This window comes from Arachis stenosperma, chromosome 3, assembly GCF_014773155.1.
Source record: "Arachis stenosperma cultivar V10309 chromosome 3, arast.V10309.gnm1.PFL2, whole genome shotgun sequence".
Taxonomy (NCBI): Eukaryota; Viridiplantae; Streptophyta; class Magnoliopsida; order Fabales; family Fabaceae; genus Arachis; species Arachis stenosperma.
The window spans coordinates 172089677-172116321 of NC_080379.1; the positions used below are offsets into that span (position 1 = coordinate 172089677).

A 26645-nucleotide genomic window follows, 5' to 3' on the forward strand; every position below is an offset into this window, starting at 1 on the left:
CGGAAAAAGGCAGAGAGTGCAAAATTAAAAGAAAAAGCCATAGATGTCTTAGAGGTCCTTTGTTCATCTATGTTGTGTATCATGATTCTGTGGGAATCCCCTTGTAAGTTGGGTTAGCACTTTACAAGTTGTAATCAGATTGATTATAGTGAAATTCCATCATATTTGTGATGGAGACTGGATGTAGGCTGCACTGCACTTAGCAGCCGAACCAGGATATATCTGGGTGCAATCTTCTTCTTCTTTCTACTCCATTTCTATTTTCAACTATACAGGAGCAAAAACCAGAAGTTTCTCGTGCCAAGTGACGAGACAAAAAGAAAAGTCTCGTGGCTAGGGACGAGACAAAACAAAAAGTCTTGTGTGTAGTGAAGAGATAAAAAGAGTAAAAGTTTCCAGAATTAGTCTGACAAGTCAGCAAGTGTTATCAAGCAAAAAGGGGGCTAAGATTCAACCCCCCTTCTCTTAGCCACTGAAATCATCAGACTACTTTAGGGTTTAACTTCATTTATTATTAGTAAAATATACAGTGTTTAAATATATTTAATATTTAAAATTTTAAAATATTTAAGTTTCTAATAATTTATTCGTGTTACATTTTGAACATTTTGAACAGATGGTAGTTATTTAGATATTAGTGAACAAAACCCTTAAATATTTAATGTTGATAGCAAATAATATGATGATGATGGTGTTGATGATAATTCGTAATGACACACATAATTCATAATAATAGTATTAGGGAATAAGTATATTTTGTGATTTGTAATTATTAATTAGTTATTATTAATATTTTTAATAATGTAAAATTATATTTAATAATATAAAATTACACATTTTTTTAATAATTAAATGCTAGCTATATTTTAATAAAAGAGACTTTTTCTAATTCCACAATAGCCATCCGATTTAATAAATATTATTATCCCTTCTATATGGATAAAATTCTCGTTGGTTTAGGTTAAGGAAACCCCACATGCAAACATCAACATGTCTATATTTTTATTGGAAAGAAAGCAAGTTTATTATCATCGTGAGGCCCCTCCGCCCCCCTTTTTAAAGTTTGGTGAAAAGTTTGCACCCTTTTTCTTAATTTATATGCTAAGTACCTTCTTTACATTATAGCCTAACTGAGGCTGTAAATGTCGAAAAAAAAAACCAAGTTTAAAATCATAGCTAGGGACTAAATTAGAATGGTTAATAATCCTATACATGTGTATGTATTATTCTTCTAGATGCGGCATTATATTCCATCCATAAGAAGCCAGCAGTTAATTTATTGAGAGCAGGCGAGATGCATATGTAAGCAAAAAACTATACTAAATTTTGGTTGAAAGGGTACTTGCACATATGACAAAAGAGGGGGAAGACTTTAGGCCCCTCAAAAAATAAAGAAAGGGCTTATCCTTATTGGAAAAATCTCATATAAAATAAGGAGTACATTAATGAAAGCTAGGGTTGCTTTCATATGACATATATAATTGGATATCTTTTTTATTTATTGATATAAATGAGTATGAGTTACGATCTGATGAAGTATTTGATCGCACGTCGTCTAATAAAGAAAGGGCCATAGAGATAGGTTGGCCAATCTGTCAACATGAATCCCCATTTTTAATTCTTCTCTCACCTCTCTTCAATTTTCATCGTCACTATTGGAATATATACAATCTATTAGCTTAGCTATAATAACCCTAATTTTGATTTCAATGCTGTAGCTTAGGCGCTTAGCCACAGCCACAATATAATTCAGCATCAGCATCAGCATCAACTACGGTTTCTTGTGGGATCAATAGTCAAATCAATGGATAGTAAGTTGAGGAACAGGAGTAGTAGGAGTAGCAGAAATCTGTATATGAAGGAACAAGAAGACAATGATGGTGCGGACTCCCCTCCTTCAAATTCCACCCTCTTCAACATTGATGCCTTGGTTACTTCTTCTCCATCATCTTCAAGTAAGAGAAGGTTAGTTTATTTAAAGAATAATGAACTATTAATTAAGTAAATGAATTATATGTGTAAGTAATGATGGGTGGTTAATTAAAGCAGGCGAGGCGTAGAAAAAAGGGTGGTGCATATAAGAATAAAGGAGGGAGAAGGACCGAGGCTAAAAGGGGAAAACAACACTCCACCACCCTCAGATTCATGGGCATGGAGGAAGTACGGCCAGAAACCCATAAAAGGTTCCCCTTACCCGAGAGGATACTACAGATGTAGCAGCTCAAAGGGGTGTCCGGCGAGAAAGCAAGTAGAGAGAAGCCGAGTGGACCCCACCATGCTGGTAGTTACATATTCATGCGAACACAACCATCCATGGCCTTCTTCACGGAACCACAATAGATCGTCTACTAAGAAGCCCCAGCCCTCCGCCGAGGACCTACTTGTGGACCCGGTCGAACCGGATCTTGAGGGCCACGACTCCATCATTCATGACCTTGGCTGGTTCCGTGATATCTCGGGGGCTCCCACCACGTCTTCGCCCGCCGTACTGGACAGCCCCATATTCTCTGGCTACGACGATGCGGATGTGGCGGCCTCGGTGGTGCTGCCCATGGGGGACGACGACGAGTCGCTCTTTGCGGACCTCGGAGAGCTGCCCGAGTGCTCCCTTGTGTTCCGGCGGGGGCTCTTGGAGACGGCGGAGCAACGGCGGCGCTGGTGTGGGACCCCAAGTTGATTACGGAACTGGTGGTGCTACAGCTTGGATCGGAAGATACTCTACATTTTCAATTATTTTCTTTTTCTTTATAATTTCGGTTTGTTGAGGATAGGAAAAAAAAAAAAGAAAATAGAAAAGGAGAGAAATGGGAACAAGTGGGAATGAAAAGGGGAATAAATAAGATTAAAAAAAGATTAATTAGGGAGGGTATGTGTATGTGTATGTGTTGTATCTTGTATGTCTGAACGTGGTTGTAATTAGCATAACTTGGCCGTCTATCACCAGCCATCTTCTATTATTTTTTGTGTGGTCCCCCATCTTTTCTCTCATTTTCCTTCAATTCCCAGCACCATATATATCATATAGTTTTACAATAAGTCAATACATATCTTACCTTCAAATGGTAATCAAATTTTTTGAAGGTCATATATTTTCTACTACAAGAGTACTAGATCATCACAGCTTTACCCACGGAATACATACAACAGGTAACATTTCCATTACGCCTCTGTATATCTATTTTATAAATCTTTTATTTTTTTAAAAATAATTGATTAAAAAATTAAAATTATTTTTACACTATAAAAAGATTATATAAAAAAAAATCCATGAATGAATGTTTGAATGCAACTCAACGGCTTGTTTTTTTTTTTTTTTGGTTTATAAACCATAAATTGCAACAAATTATAGAACTCTACGACTTGTGATTTATGAATGAAGTTTTAATACTTATTTATATAACCGTACTGGTTGTCGTATTGGTTTAATATTTAGGAAAAATGACATATAGATTCTTAACCTTTTAAGTTTTTAATAAATACATCCCTAACCAAATTTAAATACAAAAAGATTTTTGACTTTAACAAACAGAAGATAATTTAATTCTTCCGTCCATTTGTCTTTCATACACCAAATAAAACTTACTGATGTGATTAAAATGGTGTCTAAGTGTCTGTTACGGACTACGGTGTTATGTTAAAAGGGAGATAAAATTCAAAAGACAAATAAGTCCTTGCTGATAAAAACGACGTCGTTTTGCAAATAGGGATAATTGGAATTGAAGCCATAAGCGTCAACATGGTGGCAATGACGTCCCTAGCCACTCCATCCATCACCGTCAGCTTCACTAATTCCAAAACACTTACTTGACTTCTTAGCTATTGGCCTTCTTCTAATTCAACTCTTCGTCATCATCCTTCTTCTTGTGCCTTCACTCTCCGTTGCGGCGCTGCCGTCTTTGCCTCTTCCTCTTCCCCTTTCACTTCTCCAATTCCAATTCAAATTCCGTGGTATCATTCTATTCTCACTATTTCAATTTCTATCTTCCTTTCCATCAGCTAATCCTGTAGTTGACTTTGATTTTCAGATTGTGGCCACGCTTGGAATCAATACACAGCCTTAACGTGATTACGAACCTCTTTAAGTTATGATTTCGGGTGCTCCTACTTCCGGAAAAGGCACTCAATGCGAGCTTATCAAACACAAGGTTGGTTCGCTCCCTCTCCCTATTTATTATGATTATTATGATTATTATTAATCCCTTTCTTCCTTCAACGCTTCACTTACTCATTACCCGTATGTGATTTGTGAAGTATAGTTTAGTGCACGTTGCTGCTGGGCGATTTGCTTAGGGCTGAGATCGCCACTGGCAGTGATAATGGAAAGCTTGTTAAACAGTATATAGAGAAAGGTCAACTTGTTCCCAATCATATTGTTGTCATGTAATGCTACCCTCTTATTTCTCTTCTCTCGTTGTTCATGTTGTATGTATGTATGCATGTATGTGGTTGATGTGGGGTGTGTGTAGATAGTGAAGGATCGTCGCTTGAACCTGATGTTAAGGATTCAATGGATGTCCGTGAAGCTTGTCTCAGGCTACTGTCCTCAAATGACATCGTTTTCATCTGTAGGGACCTATTTGTCTTTCAAATTTTATCCCCCTTCTAGCGTGGCACCGTAACGGACACTTGGATACCGTTTCAACCACGTCAGCTAGTTCCATTTGGTGTATGAGAGGCAAATGGATGGAAGAATTAAATTGTCCTCCATTTGTTAAAGTCAAAGGTTTTTTTGTATTTAGATTTTATCAGGGATGTATTTGTCAAAAACTTAAAAGGTCGGGACCTATCTACCCTTTTCCCTAATATTTAAATTGCTTGTAGGGCTACACATGGGTTGGATAATATTCACAAATTTGTGGTATTTATCCGCATCCGATTCATATTTTACGAATATTATTTGATCCGCATTATGATAGAATCGGATACCAGCTATTACATTTATATCCATGTATCCAATTCGCAAATCAGCGGATCCTCACATTTAATAAATAAATAATTGAATAATATAAATACTAAAGTTGAAAAATGCAATTTCCAACCAAGTAATCCTTATACTAAAACGATGCTACTCTCATCTCTCACACACACACTCAACCCTATACACCCCTACCCCTCGACCCTCTCTTCTTTTCTCACGCGCTCTTCTGACCTCATCCATAACCGTGACACCATTGTTTACCTCCGTCACCAGCGTCTTGCTCATCATCGTGTCTCTTCCATTGTCTCCTCATACTATGCTACTTCCTCTTGGCCTCTCCTCCATCGTCGTATCGCCGTGTTCTCCATCGGCGGATTTGTTCGTCGTCTCCTCAAAGTCAGACTGCGTCTTCATCTTCTCCATCCACTACAAGAGACACAATAAATAGCGGCGGTTTTTTTTATGGATTTGCGGCGGTTTTAAACTGCCGTAAAATGATATACTGGCAGTTTCAAGAACGTCGTTATGGTTTAGGGAGTGAAGATTTGGTTTTGCGGTAGTTCTAACGAACCGCTGGCACAACCACAGTAAAATCAGATAATTGATTTTGCGCTATTTTAGTAAGTGGATTTAAAAAAATCTGCGACGGTTTTGAAACTGCTGCAAAATTATGTGAGTCTTTTAAAAAAAATGCGACGGTTTTGAACCACCGTAATTTCATACATGAGTTTAAAAAAAAACTTATTCGTGGTTATTTTTCTCATTGCTTCTTTTTTTTTTAACCACTTAAGTACTTATCTACATAATAGTTATAATTTAAACACATCCACAAAAGACTGTGATTAAACATGTCGAACAAAGGGCAAAGTATGATGGCTATATTGCTATAACACCAAGTGATAATAATGGATAAAAATTTATAAATTATTAAGAACACTAGCAACCTTTCATTTTGTGATGAATATAGCATCGAAAAGCTTTTTCAGATTGTAGCAACCTATAACTGTCATATTTCCTAGACCTTCCGTTTCTAAAACCTTTTCAGCTTGCTTTGGTACAACACAAGTTCTGTAGCCTAGCTTTACCACTGTGTTTACCCTTTTTTCTATTCTTGGGACCTGCATCATTAAATAATTAGACCGATAGATTACCAAGCTAACCTGATATATAAATAAATAAATCAGACAACCAATTTGTTAAAATTTGACTTAATATATAAAAGCAATCTACAGTTCTTGGAAGCTTCAAAAAAAGGTATTGTTTCAAACATCTTTAAAGGAAATAAAAATTATGAAAGCTAAAGATCTGATGGAACAAATAGATATGATGTCCTCAATTTTACTGTAGGATGCATGGTTCTAGTTAAATTCAATCAAGCTCTAGTGAATAGTTTAGGGATGAAGTAGTAAAAATTATTTAACTATAGATCATGTATTGTTTGTCAAAAGCATACCGATCAAATTATCAAATCCAAAACATGGGCAAATAATATCATTTTTGTATCAATTTTAAAAGATGCCAACAGAAAATCATATAGGAGATCCAACAAGAACTGGTGAGAAAATATTAAAAAGAAAGCTTTAATAACTGGAAATAGGATGCAACATTAGTATATCATTAAACTTTTCAGTAGAATGGCCAGCACAACACTGCTATTGAAGACTCTAAGTTAGGCTTTCAAATATTTAAGTGGCAAAATTTTAATGAAAAAAACTTGCTCACCATGCGTAGTTTTCCACCGAGGCCAACTTTGCCTATAAATGCAACACCTTTTAGAATAGAGAATTCCATGAAACTGAAGAGGAAAAAAGGAAAAAAAAAGTTGGAGATAGATAATGATTAGTGAGTGAGAAAGAAAGAACAGTTAAAATAGTCCAATTCACTTATTCAACATGAGTTGTAAGAATTATTTATCCAAACAAGGAGCACGATATGGTTCATAATAGCATCTTTGAACCTCATTTTTCATAAAATTTGTTAGTCCAACGAGTTTAATGTCATTTCAAAATGTTGTAGAAAATAAACCTATTACACATTGCAGCTGCTATTGCAAGATCCCCAACAGTCTCTGCAAGTGTCTATCCACCAACAACATTCAAAAACACAACCTGTTGTACTAAGGCAAGACAAGAAAATAAAATATTAGAATTAATACAAATATCAAAAACAAGAATACAAATCCATCAGTTAAATATAACTAACTAGATTTAAAAAAGTAAAAAAATGAGTTTTATTGACATTTTTTTATAAAAATAAGAGCTTTTTTAAACATTTTTTATACATAGAAATATCCGATATCCAATACCTAAAAAAATGTGAATATAATATCTTATCCGATTAATGTACAACTCTAATTATTCGGTATTGGTGTAATTTATGAATGATTTTAAAAATATTAAGTTGCTCATATTCAATGCAAAATTTGTATATATAGGTAAACAATTGGGACTCTTTGTGATTTACTCTAAATAAAACAGAACAAATGTAAATAATGTTGGATCAAGAAAATCGATTTATGAGTTCATTTTTTATTTATTTTGGTAAAAGATCCTAAGGGTGTGTGTGGTTGGAAGAATTATAAATAATTTTTAGAAATTTTAAAATGGGAATATCATATTCCCATATTGGTTCAAAGTTTGAAAAGCTATTCCTAAACAAGTTTGATTTTAGAGAATCAGAATACCATCATTTCAATTTCCACCTTCTTCTTGGGTATCTTTGATTTTCATATGGGAATGAAATTTTTATAACAAAATAATACTTGAACTACATACATCCTAAATATTAATCATTAGTCTATGTAGCTTCTATGCACAATCAAAATCAATCATTTGGTCTCTCTCTCTATCTCTTGTGGAAAAGTAAATATTTTAAAACGCTATCATCGCCATATCACCCTGATAATAGTATATCTTTCACATTTTTTCTTCTCCTCCCATTTTTCCTTCTTCTCTTCTTTCCACCTTCATCTCCTTCCCTTTATTTCAAGTACCCCTTTTTTTTTCCTCCACCTACTCCTTTATTTTCTTTTTTCTATTTTCTTCCTTCCATCTTTTGTTGCCTTCCTTCCTCTTTTTCTTCTCCATTCATTTCTTCTCACTTCTCATCTTATTTTCTTTCTTTAATTTCTACCTCTCCTTAATTAGTTTTTCTGTTTTGTGGTTATATTTTTGGTTTTTTATAGATTCAGATTTTAATGACCTTCTTATAGTATATTTTTTTGTGGTAGTTTTTGCTTAGATTTTAGTTTAACATAGTACTAACCTTTTTAGTTATTATACAATTACATTATATGAAATAGAGTGTTAGATAACAAAAGTGAGCATGAATATAAGTTAAGTATATTAGAGATAAAAATACTAAGATGAGTAAACGATCAAACATGTATGAACAAAACAAGAAATAAAAATATAAAAGAGAAGGTTTGAAAGCATTTTTTTTGTTGAAAAAAATGATAGAATTTCATCTAAGATGATTTGAACATGTGAAAAAAAGATAGATAGTCCATCCATTTAAGAGAGTGGATCATATTGAAGATAAATAGGTGGTGAAAGTTAGAAAAAAATTTTCCTCCCAAAAAAATCATATACGAAGTGGTTAAAGTAGATTTAAGTGTAAATAATCTCATTGTAGATATCATATATAATAGGATTCAATGACATTATTTGACTATGTAACCTACTCCACTTAGTGAAATAAAACTTTATTATTGTTATTGTTGATGGTGGTGATGATAATGAAGATGTCTTTAGATTTATGAGAAATATTCAATAAAAAAAACTTTTCTTACATAAAAATATGTTCAGATAAAAAAATATTTATATTTAATTAAAAAATATATCTCATAATATTACACTACATTATGTGTAAATGTAGAAATTAAAAAGGTTTAAATTTATTTTTGTTGAGCTTTTTTGTAATTGAAATTTGCATTCATTGTAAGCACACATAGTTTAATATAGAAAATATCTATCTTCTTATTTAGAATTAGATCTAGTTTTTCTTTTTCTACTTTTAAGTATTGTTTGGTTATTTTTATAAATAAATATTTTTCTATAAAAAAAATATAAAAATCAATCCAAAATATAAGTTGTGTTATAAAACAATAACGAGTGTGGATGTCCTATCACTCATAATAGAACGTCAGTTATAATAGATATTTTTTCGAAATAACAATTTATTATGAATAATATTCCGTTATGAATGGTAGGACGTCTACATTTATAATTAATTTATAACATTTTTTTTTGGGTCACGATAACATGTTTGATTTATCTGTTTTTTTTTTTGCTTTTATCCAGTGAGCCAAGTAGCAAGTTCAGAAGTAACAAAAAGAAGGCTTTTAGTGCAGCCCAATTCTCCAATATTCTGGTTCCTTCCCCCATTCTCTTTTTTGACTTTTGGGCTCTGGCCCATTCATTTTACCAAAAACAAAGGTTATGGATTCGTTCATCCAACTGTGAACACTGCGAAGCTTTACAATTTGCAACCTCGGCAGATCTTTCTTTCTTTGTTTCAGAGCCTACCACAATTTCAATTGAAATTTTTGGGGAGAAACGGAGGGAATTCACAAACCCATCTTGCTAAAAACAGAAATATTCCCAGAGGAATCATTGATACTTAGCCATCATTGTTGGCACTGGATCGTGTTATTATTTAGTGGCAATGAAATGATGGTAAGATTTATTCCCTCGAGGGTTTTTGGGATGCACGTATCTCATATGTTCACTTCATCATTGTACCTCCTAACATCACATTCTGACATTCTAACTAGACACAATGAATAAAGGCCGGAGTTAGCCACCCAACATACACACATATATGCATGCAAAAACAATTTTTAAATATGCAACCTAATTTCTCCGTACATGCCAACCATTTTACATCTGAAAAAAATGCACAGAATAATCAAATGGTTGACAAGTTGGTCTTGCTGGACCACTGGCTAACCCTGCTCTGCCCCCATGTCCAATTCTATTTAATTACTACTGATGAATTCCACGGTACAAGTTTCATATACGGAAGAAATTCAAGTGCAGTCGAATTCACGTGAAATTGATACTTGAGAGCCTTTAAATGATTTGACTAATTTGATTAAATTTTCATCTAATGGCTCTCAGATATCAACTTCACGTGAAAATGACTTCACCTGAGTTTTCACCTTCATATATATATTGATGCTAAGACAACAAACAAAAATGATCAAATTTATACATTTAGATAACATTTTAAGCAATATGCTTAAAAATTAATTATTATTTTTAATAATGTGATAATACAGGATTCATTTATTTTGTTTATCGCATTAATAACTAATACTAAAAAAATTGAGGGAGTATCTCCACAAGATTCCTGTTTGAAAGGTATCCCTTCACAATATGGCGAAGATATATAGGTGGGTACCAGAAATGATTAGCCACACATATGGTTCAGTGCTGAGAAACAACAAAAATGGAAAAACTTGAGGATAATTCATGAAGTAGGGCCATGAAATAATGGAGTTATGTTCCTCCATTTCCACCAAACAAAGTCTTCTTAATTGCAAAGGGCTCACAACTCACACATTACAGCATCTGAACACATGCCAATGCCATTCAAACATACACCAAAGGGATCTGAAAACATCTCATATTACTGATTGCATACAGCCATACAAGTCCTTGTCACTGTTCCCACCTTCTGAATCATTAGTCCCTCTTCAAAATTTGTCTCCTTTTTCAACCTCTATATCTCACATGCACTACCACTTTGGCATATTATCTATCACTCTTCACTTCTTCTTTTGCCATTCAGAAATGGTTGCTAAAACCAGTGTTTCACATGAGGCCTCTCCAAGAAAGGTTCATGTTCAGCTTGTTCCAAAGTCTGTTTCAGATAGGTTGCTTGAGAAGTTCTACGATGGATCACAGTTCGACTTTGATTACGAGAAAAGCGGCTTGTGGTCTCCTCCGATTCGCCCCTCAGTGTTCCTCAGTTCCCCAGGGAGGATCTTAACAGATGAACAAATGCTTGAAAGACTCAGAAGAAAAGATGCAACAAGGCATAGCAGAAAACCCAGACTTTATTGTTTCACTGTAAGATGATATTAGATATCTAGCTACCACCATCTTTGTCTCTTCTTTCTGAATTTATACTCAGAAAGTGAAAGGTTCTTATTCCTTTTGCAGGTGTTATGTTGTTCCTAACTCAAAGTGATCAATGAAGAGAAAGCAGGAAGGTTTCCAAGCTCTACTACTTCACTTGTAACCAGAAATATACAAATATGTCAAAATTGATGTATATGTTAGCAGCATATATAGAATATCAATTTCTTACTAGTTTTTTTTAGAGGAGATTCCTATGGTATGGTACCTATCAATTTGTTGTATGTTAATTTTTCTACAAGCGCATATATAGGAACAGTATATCTGGTACCCATATTAATTTGTAGGGATACTAATTTGCCACACTACCATGTTCTAAAGTATATGGGTTTCATTAATGATGATTAAGATGGTAGCAGCCACATGTTTTGATATAGATATGGTAATACCTGTGAAAGAAAGAAAAGATATATAGTAATAGAAGAACATCCAAACGTTATCTTTATTGTGCTGACACAATGGCCCCATGCCACTCTGTCCAATCTCGTATTTCAAAATACAAAGCACTCTCAGAGACTGTTAAATTGTTAAATTTCCTCAAAATCGATATTTTTTTAATGCATAATTGTTAAAAGTCCCTTTTATTCATCGTTGAAAAAGGTTCTAAGATGTCTAAAACCAATTCATATATTATTCATTCATGGTCTTCTCAAAAATTCAGAATCAAAACTTGAGCACAGATCTGAGACCCCACATAGTAATGCCTCGAAACTTCACATACCAGGTATTATTCGATCTGGAACAGCCAAACATGATTATTTTCTGATGAAACAACGTGGAATCTTCAGTGGAGCATTAGTTAGTAGTTACCAACCTTCCAGGTACAATGTTTAATAGACAGACAAGTGAGGACATTAATTGGGAACTAAGAAAAATGTAAAAAGTGAGATTTGCTAATGATAACTTTCTCTTATTTATTTATAATTTTAAATTATTTTATTTAAAATAGAGGAGCATAGCGAAAGGATTAGAGGAACAAAATAGTACTGAAGTAAATAATTCACTACCACCTACATTCTCAAAAGGTACCAAAATTGATGTGAAGAGCAGCTTTGTTCAACACTTCAACTACATTTTATTTCTTTGATTAAGAAGACTATTAGGTGCAACTACAAAAAGACTGACTTAAAAAATATACAAAGCTGCAAGTGCTTGCAGGCACATTAAACAGGAATAGGATTTTCTTGTTGGAGGGCTTCCTTCCCAGTGATGCCTTCTTTCAAATCTTTAAAATATTTTTCATAGTCCTTTTCTGGAGGTGGGTTGGCTGGATCCACGGTAAATGGATCGCTAAATGGAACAACACTTTTCACCTGCAACAAATATGTAAGATCATGTTGCATGCATTTTGGCCATATGAAAAACGCAATAATGTGTAATTTTGATATTTCTTCAATACCTTAATAAAAGTCTAATATTAACTATTCAGCCTAAGGCCATGCTGCCTCTCTAGAGAGGAGATTCCTCATTCAAGAAATTCACATTCAAATAATATTTTATTTATACATGATGAAAAATGAGGGAATGAATGGAAAGACTGACCTCAAAGGTTTTGTCAAGAGCATAAGGGCTTTCAAGTGCAGCTACACAAATAAGAGCAACCTCTTCCCTTGATATTTTTCCCTATTATTTTTGGCATTAGATTAGCCAAAGTATATGGGAGATACACAGAAGTACAATCAGATTGTTTTCGCATTACCGTAATATTATCTCCTTGATCAAAGATAAGATCTGCTCCAGCAGGCTCCTCAGTTAATGCACAAGGCCTAACAATTGCATAGGGAATGCCACTTTCTCGAATTAAATCCTCTCCCTGTTATTGCAATTAACCACTTTTAGCCAAGGACATTCATGCATGTCGACATGGTAGATTTAGTAACATATATATGGCAGATAAGGAGCCACCACTGAATTTGGTACCTTTAGTTTAAAAGTGAGGATGTTACCCAATTCCTTGTTTAATCGAACAGCAGGAGGCTGTTTACTTAGATCAATTCCAGGTCTTTCCGGTCTGGTAACTCCTGCCGAGCTCACATGCACAAACCTGACATTGGCACAAAATTGTACAGTAAAAACTCATGCATGTCAGGGGGAAATGGGGGGAAAGACAACTAACAAACATAAGGCTGTACCTTGGCTTTATTGGTTCTTTTATATATGCGCGAATGCTGGATACCGGGAGCTCAAATGAACCTTCTACAAAAGTTCCATTTAATTTACCATCATATTCAAACTTGCTGAACATTAGCTGCAGAGAATTTAGCTTCATAGTTATCAACCGGAGCAGGACACTGCTAAGCCAAAAGATGTAAAGAAATACTAACAGAAGAGCCATGCCTGTAGTGATATAACATTGGTTGGATCAAATGGTGGGGCATCAGACACAGTCCTTGCTCGGAATACAGGCCTCAGGGTAGAAAATGGCAATTGAATCTATAGAATATAAAGCAACAAAACACTTGAGAGTTGTTAGATAAAATATAGGCTGAAATTATTACATTAGATATTAACGTTAACTACCGTTTGCCATTCGCCTTTCACAGTGTCAAAGCCTGCAGTGTAACCAACAGTGTCCCAATCACGGCTTGTGCGAACAATGAGTTTATATCTACGGCCATCACCTTTTAGACGGAATTCCAAACCATCATATGCAGAGAGATCTTCTGGTTCTGAGAAATTCTGAAAACCAATTACATCAGCTCTCTCCCTTTCATATTAGGAACTCAACTAGATATTAATTAGTTAAAGTGAAATAAAAAATATATCGTAGCTACAAAAAAAAGTCCACAAAACATCATCTATTATACCCATATGCTGGTTTAGGTCAATCAAGTAGCAAACACTGCCAATAGCAAGCTTGATTGAAAGGCGAATATAAATATATTGCAGTTTACCTTTGTTCTGATACTTGTAAAGCCACCATTGTTTGCTGTCGAAACAACACCTGGACTAGACACACAATTGTGTTATTTTGAGTACTAATACACAGAAGACAAGTTATCCTAGTACACAGAATGTGCAGTCACATGCAAAAATTGACACATACCTTTAAAAATACCAGTTGGTCCACCACTTTCACCACCAGTTGGGTCAATTTGAAAAGTACTTTCACTAACTCCACCCATTACAACATCATCCAAAGCACCCCAAGAAAGCTGCCTATAATTATCACCTGAGAGGCAAATAAAAAATAAATTTGATTGACATGCACCCAACCAAAACTATACTTGTTCTTTCAATACAAACTAAAAGTCATTATATGTCTTGGAGCATGTGGTAAGCTGAAGAGAAGCCATGCAATAGAGACAGTCTTCTGCATATTCTGGAGGCTGCAGCAATCAGCTTGCAAGCTAAATGATGAAATTGAACCAATATTTATTATTGTTCAATAAGGAATCTACCTTCAAATCCGAATAAGAGTTTTCCCCTTCGAAGTCCAAGATTGTTCTTCGCAGACTTGATCAAATTTCTCATCCCAATGTACTCCACCATTTCTGGTGAATCACCTTTTATCTGCTTTCAATAACCAATGAGCTAGCAGACCTAATGAACTTCCAAATTTAGTACACAAGAGTTTTACTAATATCTACCTCTGGCTCAAAGAATTTAATTCCCTGCAACAGACACAATTTAGTTATATTAAAAAGAGATAATTATGATGCATTCATCAAATAATGAGTAAGTATTTTGCTTGTGGACTTACTTGGCTATATTTTGCTCTGTCTGGAGTGTCTCCTTCCTTAGGGCCAACAATGACAGAGGCAGCATTGATCACTTTCTTCACTCCTTTAAAGTATTCAGGTTTCAAAGTGCTATCTTTTGTAATGTCTCCAACAACCTTAGATGGCAACAGAATAAGTAAAAACTAAGGAGTAATGACAGCATTGATTTTCCATGTAGAATACTATATGACCTTTCAAAACAAAACATGCATAACATAAAAATTCTACATTATTGTGCATTGTTATCTTTCACCCACAATTCTTGAAACTTCGTAACCTCCCAAACCAACATAAATCATCCATCTTTACCGTATTCATTATATATGTCCAACAACATCGGTTTGTCAACAAAATGGTAAATATCCCAACTATGAAATCTTGGAAGAGTAAGACCCTAACACGAATTGTTGTAAATTTGGACATATTTATTTGACTATTTGCATAGCACTGCAGCATATACAATCAAAGTAACTCACCAAGTCAATATCTGAGCCTAACATCCTTCGTGCTTTCTCTTCGTTTCTGACCTGATAAATATTGATATAGAAAGTAATATTTAGTAATCACTACTGATAAGAAAAAAAAAAGGATAAACAAGACATGAATTGAAGTTGAATAAAAAAGATACATTAAAATTGAAATAGAAATAAAAGAGATAGATTTAAATTGAATATAAATAGAATCACTCTACTTTCTATCCAATTTCTTGACACAACAAGAGAGAGACTCTTCAACTAACTTGTCCATGCCATAGTTTGGGAATTGAATCGAAGAGACGGACTCCTCAACCTTCTACCCAATTCCTCGATGCAACAAGAGAGGACTCCCTCAACCTCACTTGTCCACGTCATAGTTTCAAACCTTTAATTACTGAATACTACGATTACAATAGTTTATGAGGTATTTATAACCTCTTATTAGGTTAAAACAAGGAAAATCCTAAACCCACAAACACAGACTAATCTAGTAACTAAATAAACAAAATCAAAATACATCAAATTAAATTGAACATTCTAAAAATATAAACTAATAACTTCTAAATAATATTTAAACTCTTCATTTCACGAACATTTGAAACACTTGTCAACTACTTTATTTAACACGTATCAGATTTATAAACTTATTTTTTCACAAACATTTGAAACACGTATCAACTACTTTATTTAGCATGTATCAGATTTATAAACTTATGTTTCTTTCATTTTTTTGTATCTGTAATAAAATCTTGTAAGCAAGGTAAGGCCAGAACATTACCAATATTCGAACTGGAATTCCCTTCTTCCTCAATATGTCAACCACTCTTCGACCAACACCACCAGTAGCTCCAGCGACCAGAACAATATCAGAAGTTCCCATTGAGTTAACTGATTCACTTGGGGATGGACCGGACAGTTTCTCAACTAGAAAGTCAAAGAACTTCACAATTCAGAAAATGACAAAACACCCATTAGTTTGATCCATACCAAGCTTTCTAATTTGTTCTATTATTCTTCTTCTCTCTATCATTCACTGATCATACTAGTCTGAAATTGAATAAAATGTCACCTTAGCAGGAGATGGGGGTCCATTAAAGAAGTATAGTGTTTTTATAAATCTTCCAAAATCCCAACCTTGTCTTCCAGCTTCAGCTGATATGGTTGCTCTATATGGTCTGGAAGATAATCTTCGCTCACGAATCCGAAGGAGGTGATTGGGCAGTGCAGATGATGCCCCAAAATGGTGTAAGGACTTGTTGCAAAGCTTTCCAGTACGCAATTCAGGGCCCTGCAGCAAGAATTTAGATAAGAGCAACAAATAAAAGGAAGAGAAAAACGAAATGCTTGGTACCTGGAAATTGAGAAGAGAAGTGGAAGAAGGGGAGGAGAGAGTGATGGAGCACCATTCCATTTTCCAAAGAAGTGTATAGTTCAGTTTTAGTGTAGGCAACAGTGCTTCGATATTTGCATGCAAGGATCAAGGATGAAATATAAGCCACAAATCCAACAAACGTGTCAATTTCTTCAACATATTCTACACCTTCTAGAGTTCTAAGCTTCTAGCTTCTACCATAAAATAAAAAACAGAAAAACAAAATGCGTTTGCCGGGAGTCGAACCCGGGTCTATTGCTTGGAAGGCAATTATCCTAACCGTTGGACTACAAACGCTCGTTGTGCTATTTGTGCTAATAAATATTATTAATCAAAACATTAAGTTGCGGAATTCTAAGGTAAGGCTAAGGCTTTTTGGTAAAGCTTTTTGAAGAAATACTTGTGCTTTTTAAAAGTTCAAACTCCTTATTTTGTGTTTGGTAAATCAAAAAGATCATGTGTTTGTGCTTGCAGCTTCTAAAAGATCGAGATACTTTTGAAAGCACCTAGGATAGAGCTTTTCAAAGTTGGCTTGTGCTTTTCAAAATTTAAAAGTCTAATATAACCTCATATGTTAACTAATTTTCAAATTTAATGCTTGCATTTATGTCTATTATAGTATTTTTAAATTTTAAAAGCTATTTTACCAAACACAATTGATGTTGCTTATGTTTATTAAAAGCTATTTTTGATTTGATTTACCAAATATAAATCTTACAATTTTTAAAAAGCTATCTTTTAAAAAGTAATTTTTAAAAACTACTTTTAAAAGGTAAAAGCTTTACCAAACTAAGCTAAGTCTGTTGATTCAACCTATAATTGACACTGCTTACAATTCACGCTGCTTAGCAAAGTCACGCTAAAAATAAGTTTACAACGCACAAAAACCTATATCACCAAATAATAAATAAAAAAAACCCACGGTTACTGACCAAAGTTTAAATAAATAAAATCTACTGTTGTTTTTTGGTGACTAAAATCTACTGTTGTTTAAAAAAACTTATGATTCTAAAAATATTTTTTATAATGAGATAAATAATTAAAGACAAGACTCTCAACAATTTTTAATTGATAAAAAGTAGTCGAATAAGTTTCAATATTTTATAAATTAAACATAATTAGTAAATGAGAAAGTAATAATAAATTTATATAAAAATAAGAATACCAAACACTGTAGGAAAAACTAAATTAACAACCAAGAGAACAGATAAGTAATAAATATTGATTATTTATTTATTTAAACTTGTGGATTTAAAAAAAAATAAAATAAAATTGTAAGTAGCGTCAAGCCGTCAATTGTAAATGAAACCAACCGACTTGGGTTAACCTTAGAAGTGGGCTTAGAATTCGTTTTTAAGTAGCAGACTTGGGCTAAATGCGTGAATTATAAGTAGCTGACTTGGGCCAATATTGACACTTATAAATGGGCCTCTGATTTGTCCCTACTCCATCTGAATACGCAAACAAAAATATTCCCTATTCATTTTTTTATGTCTCTCTTCTCTTTCCAGTTTTTAGAAACAAAAATACCATTCATGTCAAAATCGGACACTAATATATTTATGTATAAATATACGTATGATTTAATTTATTTTTAATATATATTTATATTTTAACATATATTTTATATTTATGACTGATTTTAGTGTATATGTAGCATATTGGCTTTGAATTTGCATTCGTAGGCGTATTATAACGATAGTATAGTTGCATTCCGTTGTAAGGATTAAAGAAACAAAAAAATATCATTAGAATTCTTCTTTTTCTTCTGTATTTATGCAATTACTGCTATTGACATATCGATGATGCGATTCAATTATATATTAGATTCTTCACACCTTAAATTGGCAGCATTAGAATGGTGACAAAAAGTTATCAATGAAAGTAGTGAAAGGATCAACAATTTTTTTTCTTGAATTTATACAACTATCAAGTTCTAACAGAAGATATTCAACAACAACTAGAACTATTTCCAGATAAACAAAATCATAGTAAAAAGTATACGTGTACAAATTTATTATTGACTATAAATTAATTCTTCTTATGTTAAGAGATTAATATTTATCTTCTTTTGTTTACTGATCAAGCTTCACCTGATACAACATAGATATCACTCCGCTTCATGCTTTGAAATTTCTGAAACTTTGTTAGGGAAAAAACTAAAAACCTTATATATACAGACCAAAAAGAAGCATGTGTGTGAGGAAAATAAGATTTTATATATCACTTTGCTCGTTGTTTTTCTTTCAATGTTGGTTGTAATTAATGGTTGTTTTGGGGGGGGGGGGGCATTAGGCGCAACTAACTGAGGTGTGTGATTTCAAAGTTTGGTGCAGAATTTTTCAATTCACAAATTAACTAGCAAGTGTATCGAATCGTACTAAGTAATATCTCAGGTGAGTAAGGGTCGATTCTACGAGAATTGATGGATTGAGCAAAAATGGTCGAATGATTCACTTAGTCAAGCAAGCAGAGAGTGATGTTTGGGGTTCAAAAGCATTAAACAGTAATTCAAAGAACGAGAAAGCAAACGGTGGATTTGATGTAGATTATATGAGAGAAAACAGTTAAGGTTTTAGAAATGTTTATTTTTTCGGATTAAGGTTTTCTTACCAACTAATTTAATCATATAAGACTCATTTCATGGCAAACTGTCAAGACTAAACCCTAATGTCTTAGTGATTTAGTCTCCTCTAACCTAGTTAACATTTTATTTTATTTGTTTATTTTAATAATTATAGAGGTAGATAAAGATGGAACGAATACCTACAGAGACGGATTAGAGTTTAACTTTTTACCACTCATAAATACAAACAAAACAAATTTTATATGAAATTATTATAGAATAGGACGGAATCGAGTAGGACAAAAATCCACCCTACTCATTCTATTACCACCCTTAGTTGTGACAAAGTTGTCTTGCTGCCACAAATAGCCAATTAGGACAGGTGTTCATGAATTTGTGACACTTTTTTATGCATGTTAGGTATTATTTTGGGCATATTTATCAATTTTTTTTGTTCTCTATTTGTTTTATCAATTATGTTTAGGATAAATCACAAAAAAGCACTCAAATAATTTTGTTGTTGATAAAAATACATTTAGATTTTGTTATCGACAAAAAAACTCTCAAATAATTTAAAAACGCGACAAAAGTATCTAATATTAAATATGTATTTTTAAAAAATATTTTAGAGATTAGATTTTGATGCGATTTTTTGCAAACATGATTAGAAAAATGAGACATTTTTATCTTTAAAATTTTGTAGTTTTTTACTAAATATATATATATATATTTGTGATTTTTTTTTATCAACAACTAACAATACTTTTAAAAAATCACAAAATAATATATACTTAGCGAAAAATCACCAAATTTTAAAAATAAAAATATCTCAATTTTTTAATCCTATTTGTAAAAAAATTACATCAAAATTTAATCTCTAAAGTATTTTTTGAGAAATACATATTTAATATTAAATATTTTTATCGTGCTTTTAAATTATTTAAAGACATTTTTATTGATAACAAAATTTAAATATATTTTTAATAGTTTATCCTTGTGTTTAATATATGCACAATGCACAATATCCATGCATACATCATTCATCTTTACCAAAAGCAACAATGATATTATGATGTATGATAGTAGAGCACCGCCATATACTTTGGAGGGGGAAGTCTTGTTGCTTGCTCTGAGTATTACTATACAGAGTCTCATATCGGCTAGGCACGGATTGGGATGGAAAACTCTCCAATAGTCTTTAACCATATATAATTCTTTTCTTTGTGTTCGAAAAAAAGTGAATGTATAAGAAACTATGAAATATTTAACATTACGAAAATATTTGAGAGGTAATAAAATCACTCTAAAATTATTTTATTTTATATTTATTAATTATTTTTAAAATAAATATTAAATTAAATAAAATAATTTTAAATTTTTGTGCCCCTAAGTCCCTAACATTACTCTTAACACAATTTGATCCCAAGATATAGTCCCAACTCCTCTCCCCCAACGGACAAAAAGACAGTGAGAATATGCCCTAATTAATGTGCTTCAATGATTTGCTGAACATGCTTGAGTTAAATATAGAAAAATAAGGTCTTTATCGTTCTTTAATATATTTTAAAGGGTAAATCTTTTTGTTTTTTTTAGAAATAATTAGGGGTGACAACGGGACAGGTAGGGGCGGGTTTTTGTCCTATCCGATCCGTCTTGCCGTACAATAACTCGCACAGAATCCATTCCGCTTTTATTCGTGAGTAGTAAAACGTTGAATCCTAACCGTCTCTGTGAATACCCACTCCTATAATTATTAAAGGAAAAGTCTAGGGGACCAGCAACTTTTGTGTTTTTTAGCCAGCACTTAACCATCAAAACAAAAGTGAATGATCTCCCACCATTAGATGTAATCTCACACCATTAAAAACATTATTGATGGTCAATTGATGGTTACAAAACATCAAAATTGTTGCCCCCTAACATTCCTCATTATTAAAATCTAATAAATAAAATTAAATTTCAAAATTTATATAACTATTATCACATACATAATATAAATTAAAGTAAAAATTTAAATATGATACATATTATTAATTATTTATTAATTATTTTATATATATTATACATATTATATATTAAAATTATATATACCACATATATAGCGGGACGGGTAGGAGTGGGTATTACCTAAATCCGACACCGCCCCGCTCCTCCCAAAAATTTACCCCGCTAAAAACCCGCCCCGAACGAGTAGATACGAGGTGGGTACTCACGAGTTTGGATGGTATTACCATCCCTAGAAATAATACACATTTAATGTATTTAGTTTTTTTTCCCTCTATATATTCACTTTTATCTCTAAAATAACACAGCTCTTAAATATATTCCAACTCCCTCATTCAAGAGCGACCCACCACCACTTCTAGAATCTACTACTAGTACTACTTGCCTTAATTCGTTTTTAGGCAAAGGCATCATTTCAAGAACCTCAAAACATTAAAAAAAAAAAAGATTTCCTTTAGTCATGATTGATGTTGTATCAATTGACATCATGGACTTTAATTTTGTTAAAGGGAAGCAAAGGCACTTATTGATGATTAGGTCTTTAGCATTTATGGCTGTATTAGGAGTGCACATTAAGCTACGAATAAACTAAAATATCCAAATCTGGAAAGAAATCACCCTAACAAGTCCAGTATTACCTAAGAACGAAATTGATTAATTAAAGCCTTGAAGGCCCGCAAGTTCATGTTGATCTCTGTCTCTGGTGGGTAGCAGGTCAGTGTGGAAATGGCCATTCCTGACCTGTTGCCTTCCAACCCCGTGAACCGTAGTCATCATCACTGTCTCTTCTCTCTTTTCTTCATATCATCTCACCACCAGAAAGCTAAGGTTACTTGGTCTAGGTCACTCCATCTTATTTATTGCTTTTGTATTCAATTTGAATTTATATTTAATCATATGGAAGCAAGTTGCTGATTTGAATCGATTTCATGTAGTGGCAAAAACTGTGCGGCAACAAGAGACTATGAGATGTACATAGCCTAACATTTTTAATTTGATTATTCTGTGCCCCACCACTCTGTCTCTAAATAATTTTTTTTTATTAGTATGGTTCATAATTCTATTTAAGAATTTGTTGTTGGTCAATTAGTTGTTGCATGCATAAATCGAAATTCAAATTTCCAACATTTATTTAAGCAAACTAGTAAGTTAACCAACAAACCAATTCAATTTAGTAAGTCACCACCGTCTTGGCCAAGTGGGTCCAAAAATGCCCATGGCCCTCGCCATTTGCGGCTCCCTCCTCCAATCTCATGCATCTCCCTACTCTCACTGCAATCTTGGCCGGTCAGTTAATCATGCACATAGCACGCATAGCAATTTATATATCAACAATATTAGGAAACCAATTTTATATAAGTCAAGAATCAGCCAACTGGTAAATCAGAAGCACGGGTGACTTTAACCGAATGTTATTACTGATAGATACACGGATGTTTCTTTTTATTGTAAATTGAATGGTTTTAGATATGATTTCTATATTTCATGTGTTACGCATTAATAAAATATAATTAATTGTATGGAACCAACTAATTAATAATCAAAGGATCTATTCCGTGATTCTCTCCTATCACTAGCCTATATTCCCTCATGTTTTGAACGTGGTCAACAATAATTTAAAAAATAAATTAAATTATAAATTAATAAAACTAATTATAATTAATTATGTTGTTCCATTCTTGACTGATTATTAGTTGGTTTATATACTTTTCCTTTATATATATATATATATATATATATATATATATATATATATATATATATATAGGGGGCATCTAGTGTACAGATGCATTTGTAAAGATGTTTGTCTTTTATGGTTATTTGTTGTTTAAAGAGAAAGTGTTACCCTTAATCGTTAACTTGGCTCTGATACTAATTTTTAAAATGTAATTTCTATTAACTCTTCGTAAATTTTTAAAATGTAATTTCTTTTTCAAAATTTCTATTAACTCTTCGTATTTTGCTTTTATAATTTGTATAGATTTAGTTGGTGGTACTTTATAATTTGCAGTTTCATAATCAAAAGTATTGACCATTTCTACTATTACTAATTCTGATTTTTATAGTTTTTCAATCTTGTTTTAATTTATAATATTCTTTTTTGCATGGATTATTGTATATAAGATCTTTTATCTGTTTGTCCTTTTCTTTAATATAATTTTTCAAATCCTCAAAAACTTCTTTTATTTCTACACTTTTTGTTGTTTCTAAATATCTTTTTAATTTTTCAACTTCATTTTCCATTTTTTCTTTCAACAGCTTTAATTCTTTTAAGTCATAATATGGTTTTTCGGGCATTTATAAATTTTTTAAGTTTAGCTCTAACTTGTTTATATTTGTTCTTATTTCTATCCTTTTTATTATAAGGTCATTAATTTCGAATTGAAGATTATTTAATTTCTTTTTATACTCCTTTATTTTACTTTTTAATTTTTTCGCCCTTTTTCTTTTTATTTTGTTTTCTGGTTTTTCAATCTTTGTAAATTTTATTATTTATCTTAGAATTTCTGCAAATTCTATCATCGATTCATCACTATTTTCTAGAGATTCTATTATTTTTTCTAACTCTTCAACTTCTCCTTTTAATTTGTCATAGATTATTTTTAGAGCTTTAAATGCTCCTTGATTTATTTCAGAAAACTGTAAATAATTCAACCGATTTTCTCTTTCAAAGAGCTCTTGTTTCTTGTCTTGATAGGTTACATATATTTTTTCTTTATTTATTGTCATAACTTAGTGTTTAGGGTTTCATTTAATTTTTCGACCTTTTTTGTTAATTCTTTTATTTCAGAATTTTCTTCTTTAGACTTTAACTTAGATAAACTTAAAGGGCTATTAATTTTGGATTCTCTTATTTGAAAATTCGATGAAACTAATTTTCCTGATGGTTCTTTTAGTAAAAGAACTGGGTTTTCAATAGCTTTATATTTTGGTATTTCTGTCTTTACAATTTTCTGAAATAATTCATCAACATAAATTCTTTCTCTGTTTTTAAATATTATACTATGATGGCTATTTGTTAAAACATAATTTATTGCATATGTAATTGAAAATGGTTCATCATCTTGTTCTATTAGATTCTTTCTGTGAAATTTATAAGCCAAACTTATAGATCTTCCAAGATTTTCAGTTGACAAAGGTATAGCATATCCAAGATGGGCATTGAATTTAACATTTACGTTTGCCAAGTTTCCATGAACAATTCCAATTATTTGATCTATTGGGTCATCAGTAATCCTTTTGTCACAGATTGCTAAGCTTATTGGTGAATTAATTCCTTTCATATATGTAGATTTGATTAAGACTTGTATAGTACTAATATGGATCCATCCAATTTTAGATCTTTTTTGTTGATCCTTAATTTTCTCAATCTGTTTACTCAATTCTTCATCATTTATCAAAGCTATTTCAAGTTCTCCATTGGCAGATTTTTATCTTTATAGGAGCTTCAAGTTGAATTTTTCCATAGTATATTATATTTTTCCTATTAAAAACTTCTTTTAAAAGATTTTGTTTATTAAAATTTTCATTTGATTTGAGATTTAATTCTGTTTTTAGAACAGCCTGTTTTTCATTATCTAATAATGCAGATAATCTATAATAGTCAGATTCTTCCGTTAATTCTAAACTTTCTAAATAATTCATAACTAAGAGATTAGGATAAAGGCGTACCTTTCTGGAGAAAAACTTCTTTTATTTAGAATATTTTACATAAGATGTTTTTTATCTCCAGAGGGGAGATTGTAGATACTAACTCCAGAGGGGAGTTTAGAATTGGTTTTTCCTAAGGGAATTCTTCTTCAAACTATAGAATCGCCTCGCCAGCTTCCTCCTTGCTCTCCTAGCATATGAGTACTCTTAGCCTCCTGCTTTCTATGGTTTGATGATCTCTACAATTGCCTAAGCAACCTATTTATAATGGTTGGGTCTGATGGACAATTCCCATCCTTACCCTTCTTATGACGTCATTGCTTACGTCATTGTTTATTATCTTGCACCAGCTACATTGTTGGTGCTCTATGACCTAAGCGCTTACGTCATTATGCAATAATGTTGAGAGATGCTTCAGATGTGATGTCCTCCTCTTTCATTATGTGGCCTTCAGATGCGTTGTCTCCTTCCTTTATCATGTGGGTTGATTCCGTTTCATTATTGCTTTCTTCAGATAACTCTGAGACACATAGCTGGCACTTGTGGTCTTCTCTGTCTTTTATCAAATAGCAGAGATTCCTTTTTATCCCTTCGGGGAGCTTTTCTAAGAGCCCAGATAAGTTGTAGAATGCTGATTCAAATTCCACTAAGAGTCTCATCTCTCTTTCTTCAATTTCATTCCTTTTACTGGATACAAGCAAAGTATTTCTGCTTTTATAATTGATTCTTGTGTGAGATTTTCTTGTTATCCTTTGAGTTCTTTCGAAGACCCTTGCTAGTGTGCTGGCTAGTCTTCCTTCATGACTGTAGATTGTTAAATCTTGAACTTGATCAATTGGTTGAAAATTTCCTGGGAAGACGGACATGAAGATTACTTGATGTGCTGGAACCAAGCATTCTTCTTCTTCATTAAAAATAGGTTGACTATTCGTAAATTTTAGGGATATATCCCTTGGATTTACGTTGTCAATCATATTTTTAAATCTCTTTACTGCATCAACGAATCCTGCAGGAAACTCACTAATAATTTTTAAATCATTAAAAATTAAAATTGTATCAATTAATCCATACTGGAAAAACTGATAGGTGTCAGATGGGGAAGCATCTGGAAATATAACCAGCTTTGTTAGCTGTTCTTTGGCAATAGGATAATATCCCAAGATTGCCCTTTTTTCTTCAGTCCAATTTAGGACTATGTTAAGGGTTTCTCTGAGATTTGATCTACAGACCCTTTTCTTTTCCTTGATTTCAACCCTTGTAGGAATGTTTCTTATTATCCCTGTTCTCTGGGTTTGAATTGGAGCTTTATCTGCTCTTTTTAGGGTTTGCTCTGGATGAAGAGCTTCATATTTCCTGAAGGATTCTTTTGCTTCTTCCAGTGTTAAAAACCCTCATTTATGAATTATCCTTGATTGATGTGTAAATGGTGCTGCTTTTTCCCAGGCATCATATACTCCTTTCATGGGGCCATTATAAATTACATAATATTTTTTATCTTGGGTGGATTTTTTGATAATTTCAGCAATTGTTTTATTTTCTGGAATTTTTTCTTCACCTAATTTGTCCACCACGCTTAGCTGGCTGAACTCTGATGATTTTGGTTGTTGTGTTGATTTCATTGCTTCGATGGCCTTCTTGAGGGATTGGATCTGCATCCTTATTTGCTGACAATGCTTGCATTTTTCGAGTTCTTGTTCGTATTTTTGAATTTCTTGATCTAATGCGTTGTAGACGAACTCCATTCTCTTGTTAATGTATCTGCAATAACATTTTTGTCACCCTTAATATATTCA

The 26645-nt window shown here is 32.7% G+C and overlaps 3 protein-coding genes, 1 long non-coding RNA gene and 1 other non-coding gene across 8 annotated transcripts; 3 read left to right on the forward strand and 2 right to left on the reverse strand.

Moving 5' to 3' along the window:
* Positions 1–1421: 1421 nt before the first annotated feature.
* Positions 1422–3080, forward strand: LOC130968604 (probable WRKY transcription factor 65). Of its 2 annotated transcripts, XM_057893956.1 has the most exons (3): positions 1422–1582; positions 1719–1965; positions 2047–3080. In XM_057893956.1, exons 2-3 carry the CDS (start codon positions 1805–1807, stop codon positions 2675–2677), a joined length of 792 nt encoding a protein of 263 aa, XP_057749939.1. In that variant the 5' UTR covers positions 1422–1582; positions 1719–1804; the 3' UTR covers positions 2678–3080. The 2 variants fall into 2 exon arrangements, with proteins under 2 accessions (XP_057749939.1, XP_057749942.1); XM_057893959.1 differs by having other exon boundaries at positions 1531–1965; positions 2050–3080.
* A 386-nt stretch (positions 3081–3466) lies between these two features.
* On the forward strand, positions 3467–4874 carry LOC130968605 (uncharacterized). The gene is made up of 3 exons (XR_009081707.1): positions 3467–3948; positions 4026–4145; positions 4257–4874. It is a non-coding gene; the product is annotated as an uncharacterized LOC130968605 (long non-coding RNA).
* Positions 4875–10282: 5408 nt separating this feature from the next.
* Positions 10283–11416, forward strand: LOC130970599 (uncharacterized). The gene is made up of 2 exons (XM_057896726.1): positions 10283–10992; positions 11086–11416. The coding sequence occupies exons 1-2, from the start codon at positions 10414–10416 to the stop codon at positions 11101–11103; spliced, it is 597 nt and encodes a 198-aa protein (XP_057752709.1). The 5' UTR covers positions 10283–10413; the 3' UTR covers positions 11104–11416.
* Positions 11417–12048: 632 nt separating this feature from the next.
* Positions 12049–16797, reverse strand: LOC130970619 (protein HIGH CHLOROPHYLL FLUORESCENCE PHENOTYPE 173, chloroplastic). Of its 3 annotated transcripts, none has more exons than XM_057896752.1 (16): positions 16611–16797; positions 16329–16547; positions 16038–16199; positions 15260–15310; positions 14765–14899; positions 14652–14675; positions 14463–14574; positions 14108–14233; positions 13956–14005; positions 13582–13740; positions 13399–13494; positions 13194–13309; positions 12982–13105; positions 12761–12874; positions 12604–12684; positions 12049–12374 (listed from the first exon to the last, which is right to left on the reverse strand). In XM_057896752.1, the coding sequence occupies exons 1-16, from the start codon at positions 16668–16670 to the stop codon at positions 12225–12227; spliced, it is 1779 nt and encodes a 592-aa protein (XP_057752735.1). In that variant the 5' UTR covers positions 16671–16797; the 3' UTR covers positions 12049–12224. The 3 variants fall into 3 exon arrangements, with proteins under 3 accessions (XP_057752735.1, XP_057752736.1, XP_057752737.1); XM_057896753.1 differs by having other exon boundaries at positions 16038–16183; positions 16394–16547; positions 16611–16750; XM_057896754.1 differs by lacking the exon at positions 16611–16797 and having other exon boundaries at positions 16038–16183.
* A 59-nt stretch (positions 16798–16856) lies between these two features.
* On the reverse strand, positions 16857–16928 carry TRNAG-UCC (transfer RNA glycine (anticodon UCC)). Its single transcript has one exon. It is a non-coding gene; the product is annotated as a tRNA-Gly (tRNA).
* Between the last annotated feature and the right edge of the window lie 9717 nt (positions 16929–26645).

Excerpts from the sequence above, each read along its gene's own strand:
- LOC130968604 (XM_057893956.1), top strand. The coding sequence starts at position 1,805 with ATGGATAGTAAGTTGAGGAACAGGAGTAGTAGGAGTAGCAGAAATCTG. Across the intron at positions 1,966-2,046 it reads TCATCTTCAAGTAAGAGAAG|CAGGCGAGGCGTAGAAAAAA; the intron begins GTTAGTTTATTT and ends GGTTAATTAAAG.
- LOC130970619 (XM_057896752.1), bottom strand. The coding sequence starts at position 16,670 with ATGGAATGGTGCTCCATCACTCTCTCCTCCCCTTCTTCCACTTCTCTT. Across the intron at positions 16,548-16,610 it reads CTTCTCTTCTCAATTTCCAG|GGCCCTGAATTGCGTACTGG; the intron begins GTACCAAGCATT and ends TTCTTGCTGCAG. Across the intron at positions 16,200-16,328 it reads GACCCCCATCTCCTGCTAAG|TTCTTTGACTTTCTAGTTGA; the intron begins GTGACATTTTAT and ends TGAATTGTGAAG.
- LOC130970599 (XM_057896726.1), top strand. The coding sequence starts at position 10,414 with ATGGAGTTATGTTCCTCCATTTCCACCAAACAAAGTCTTCTTAATTGC.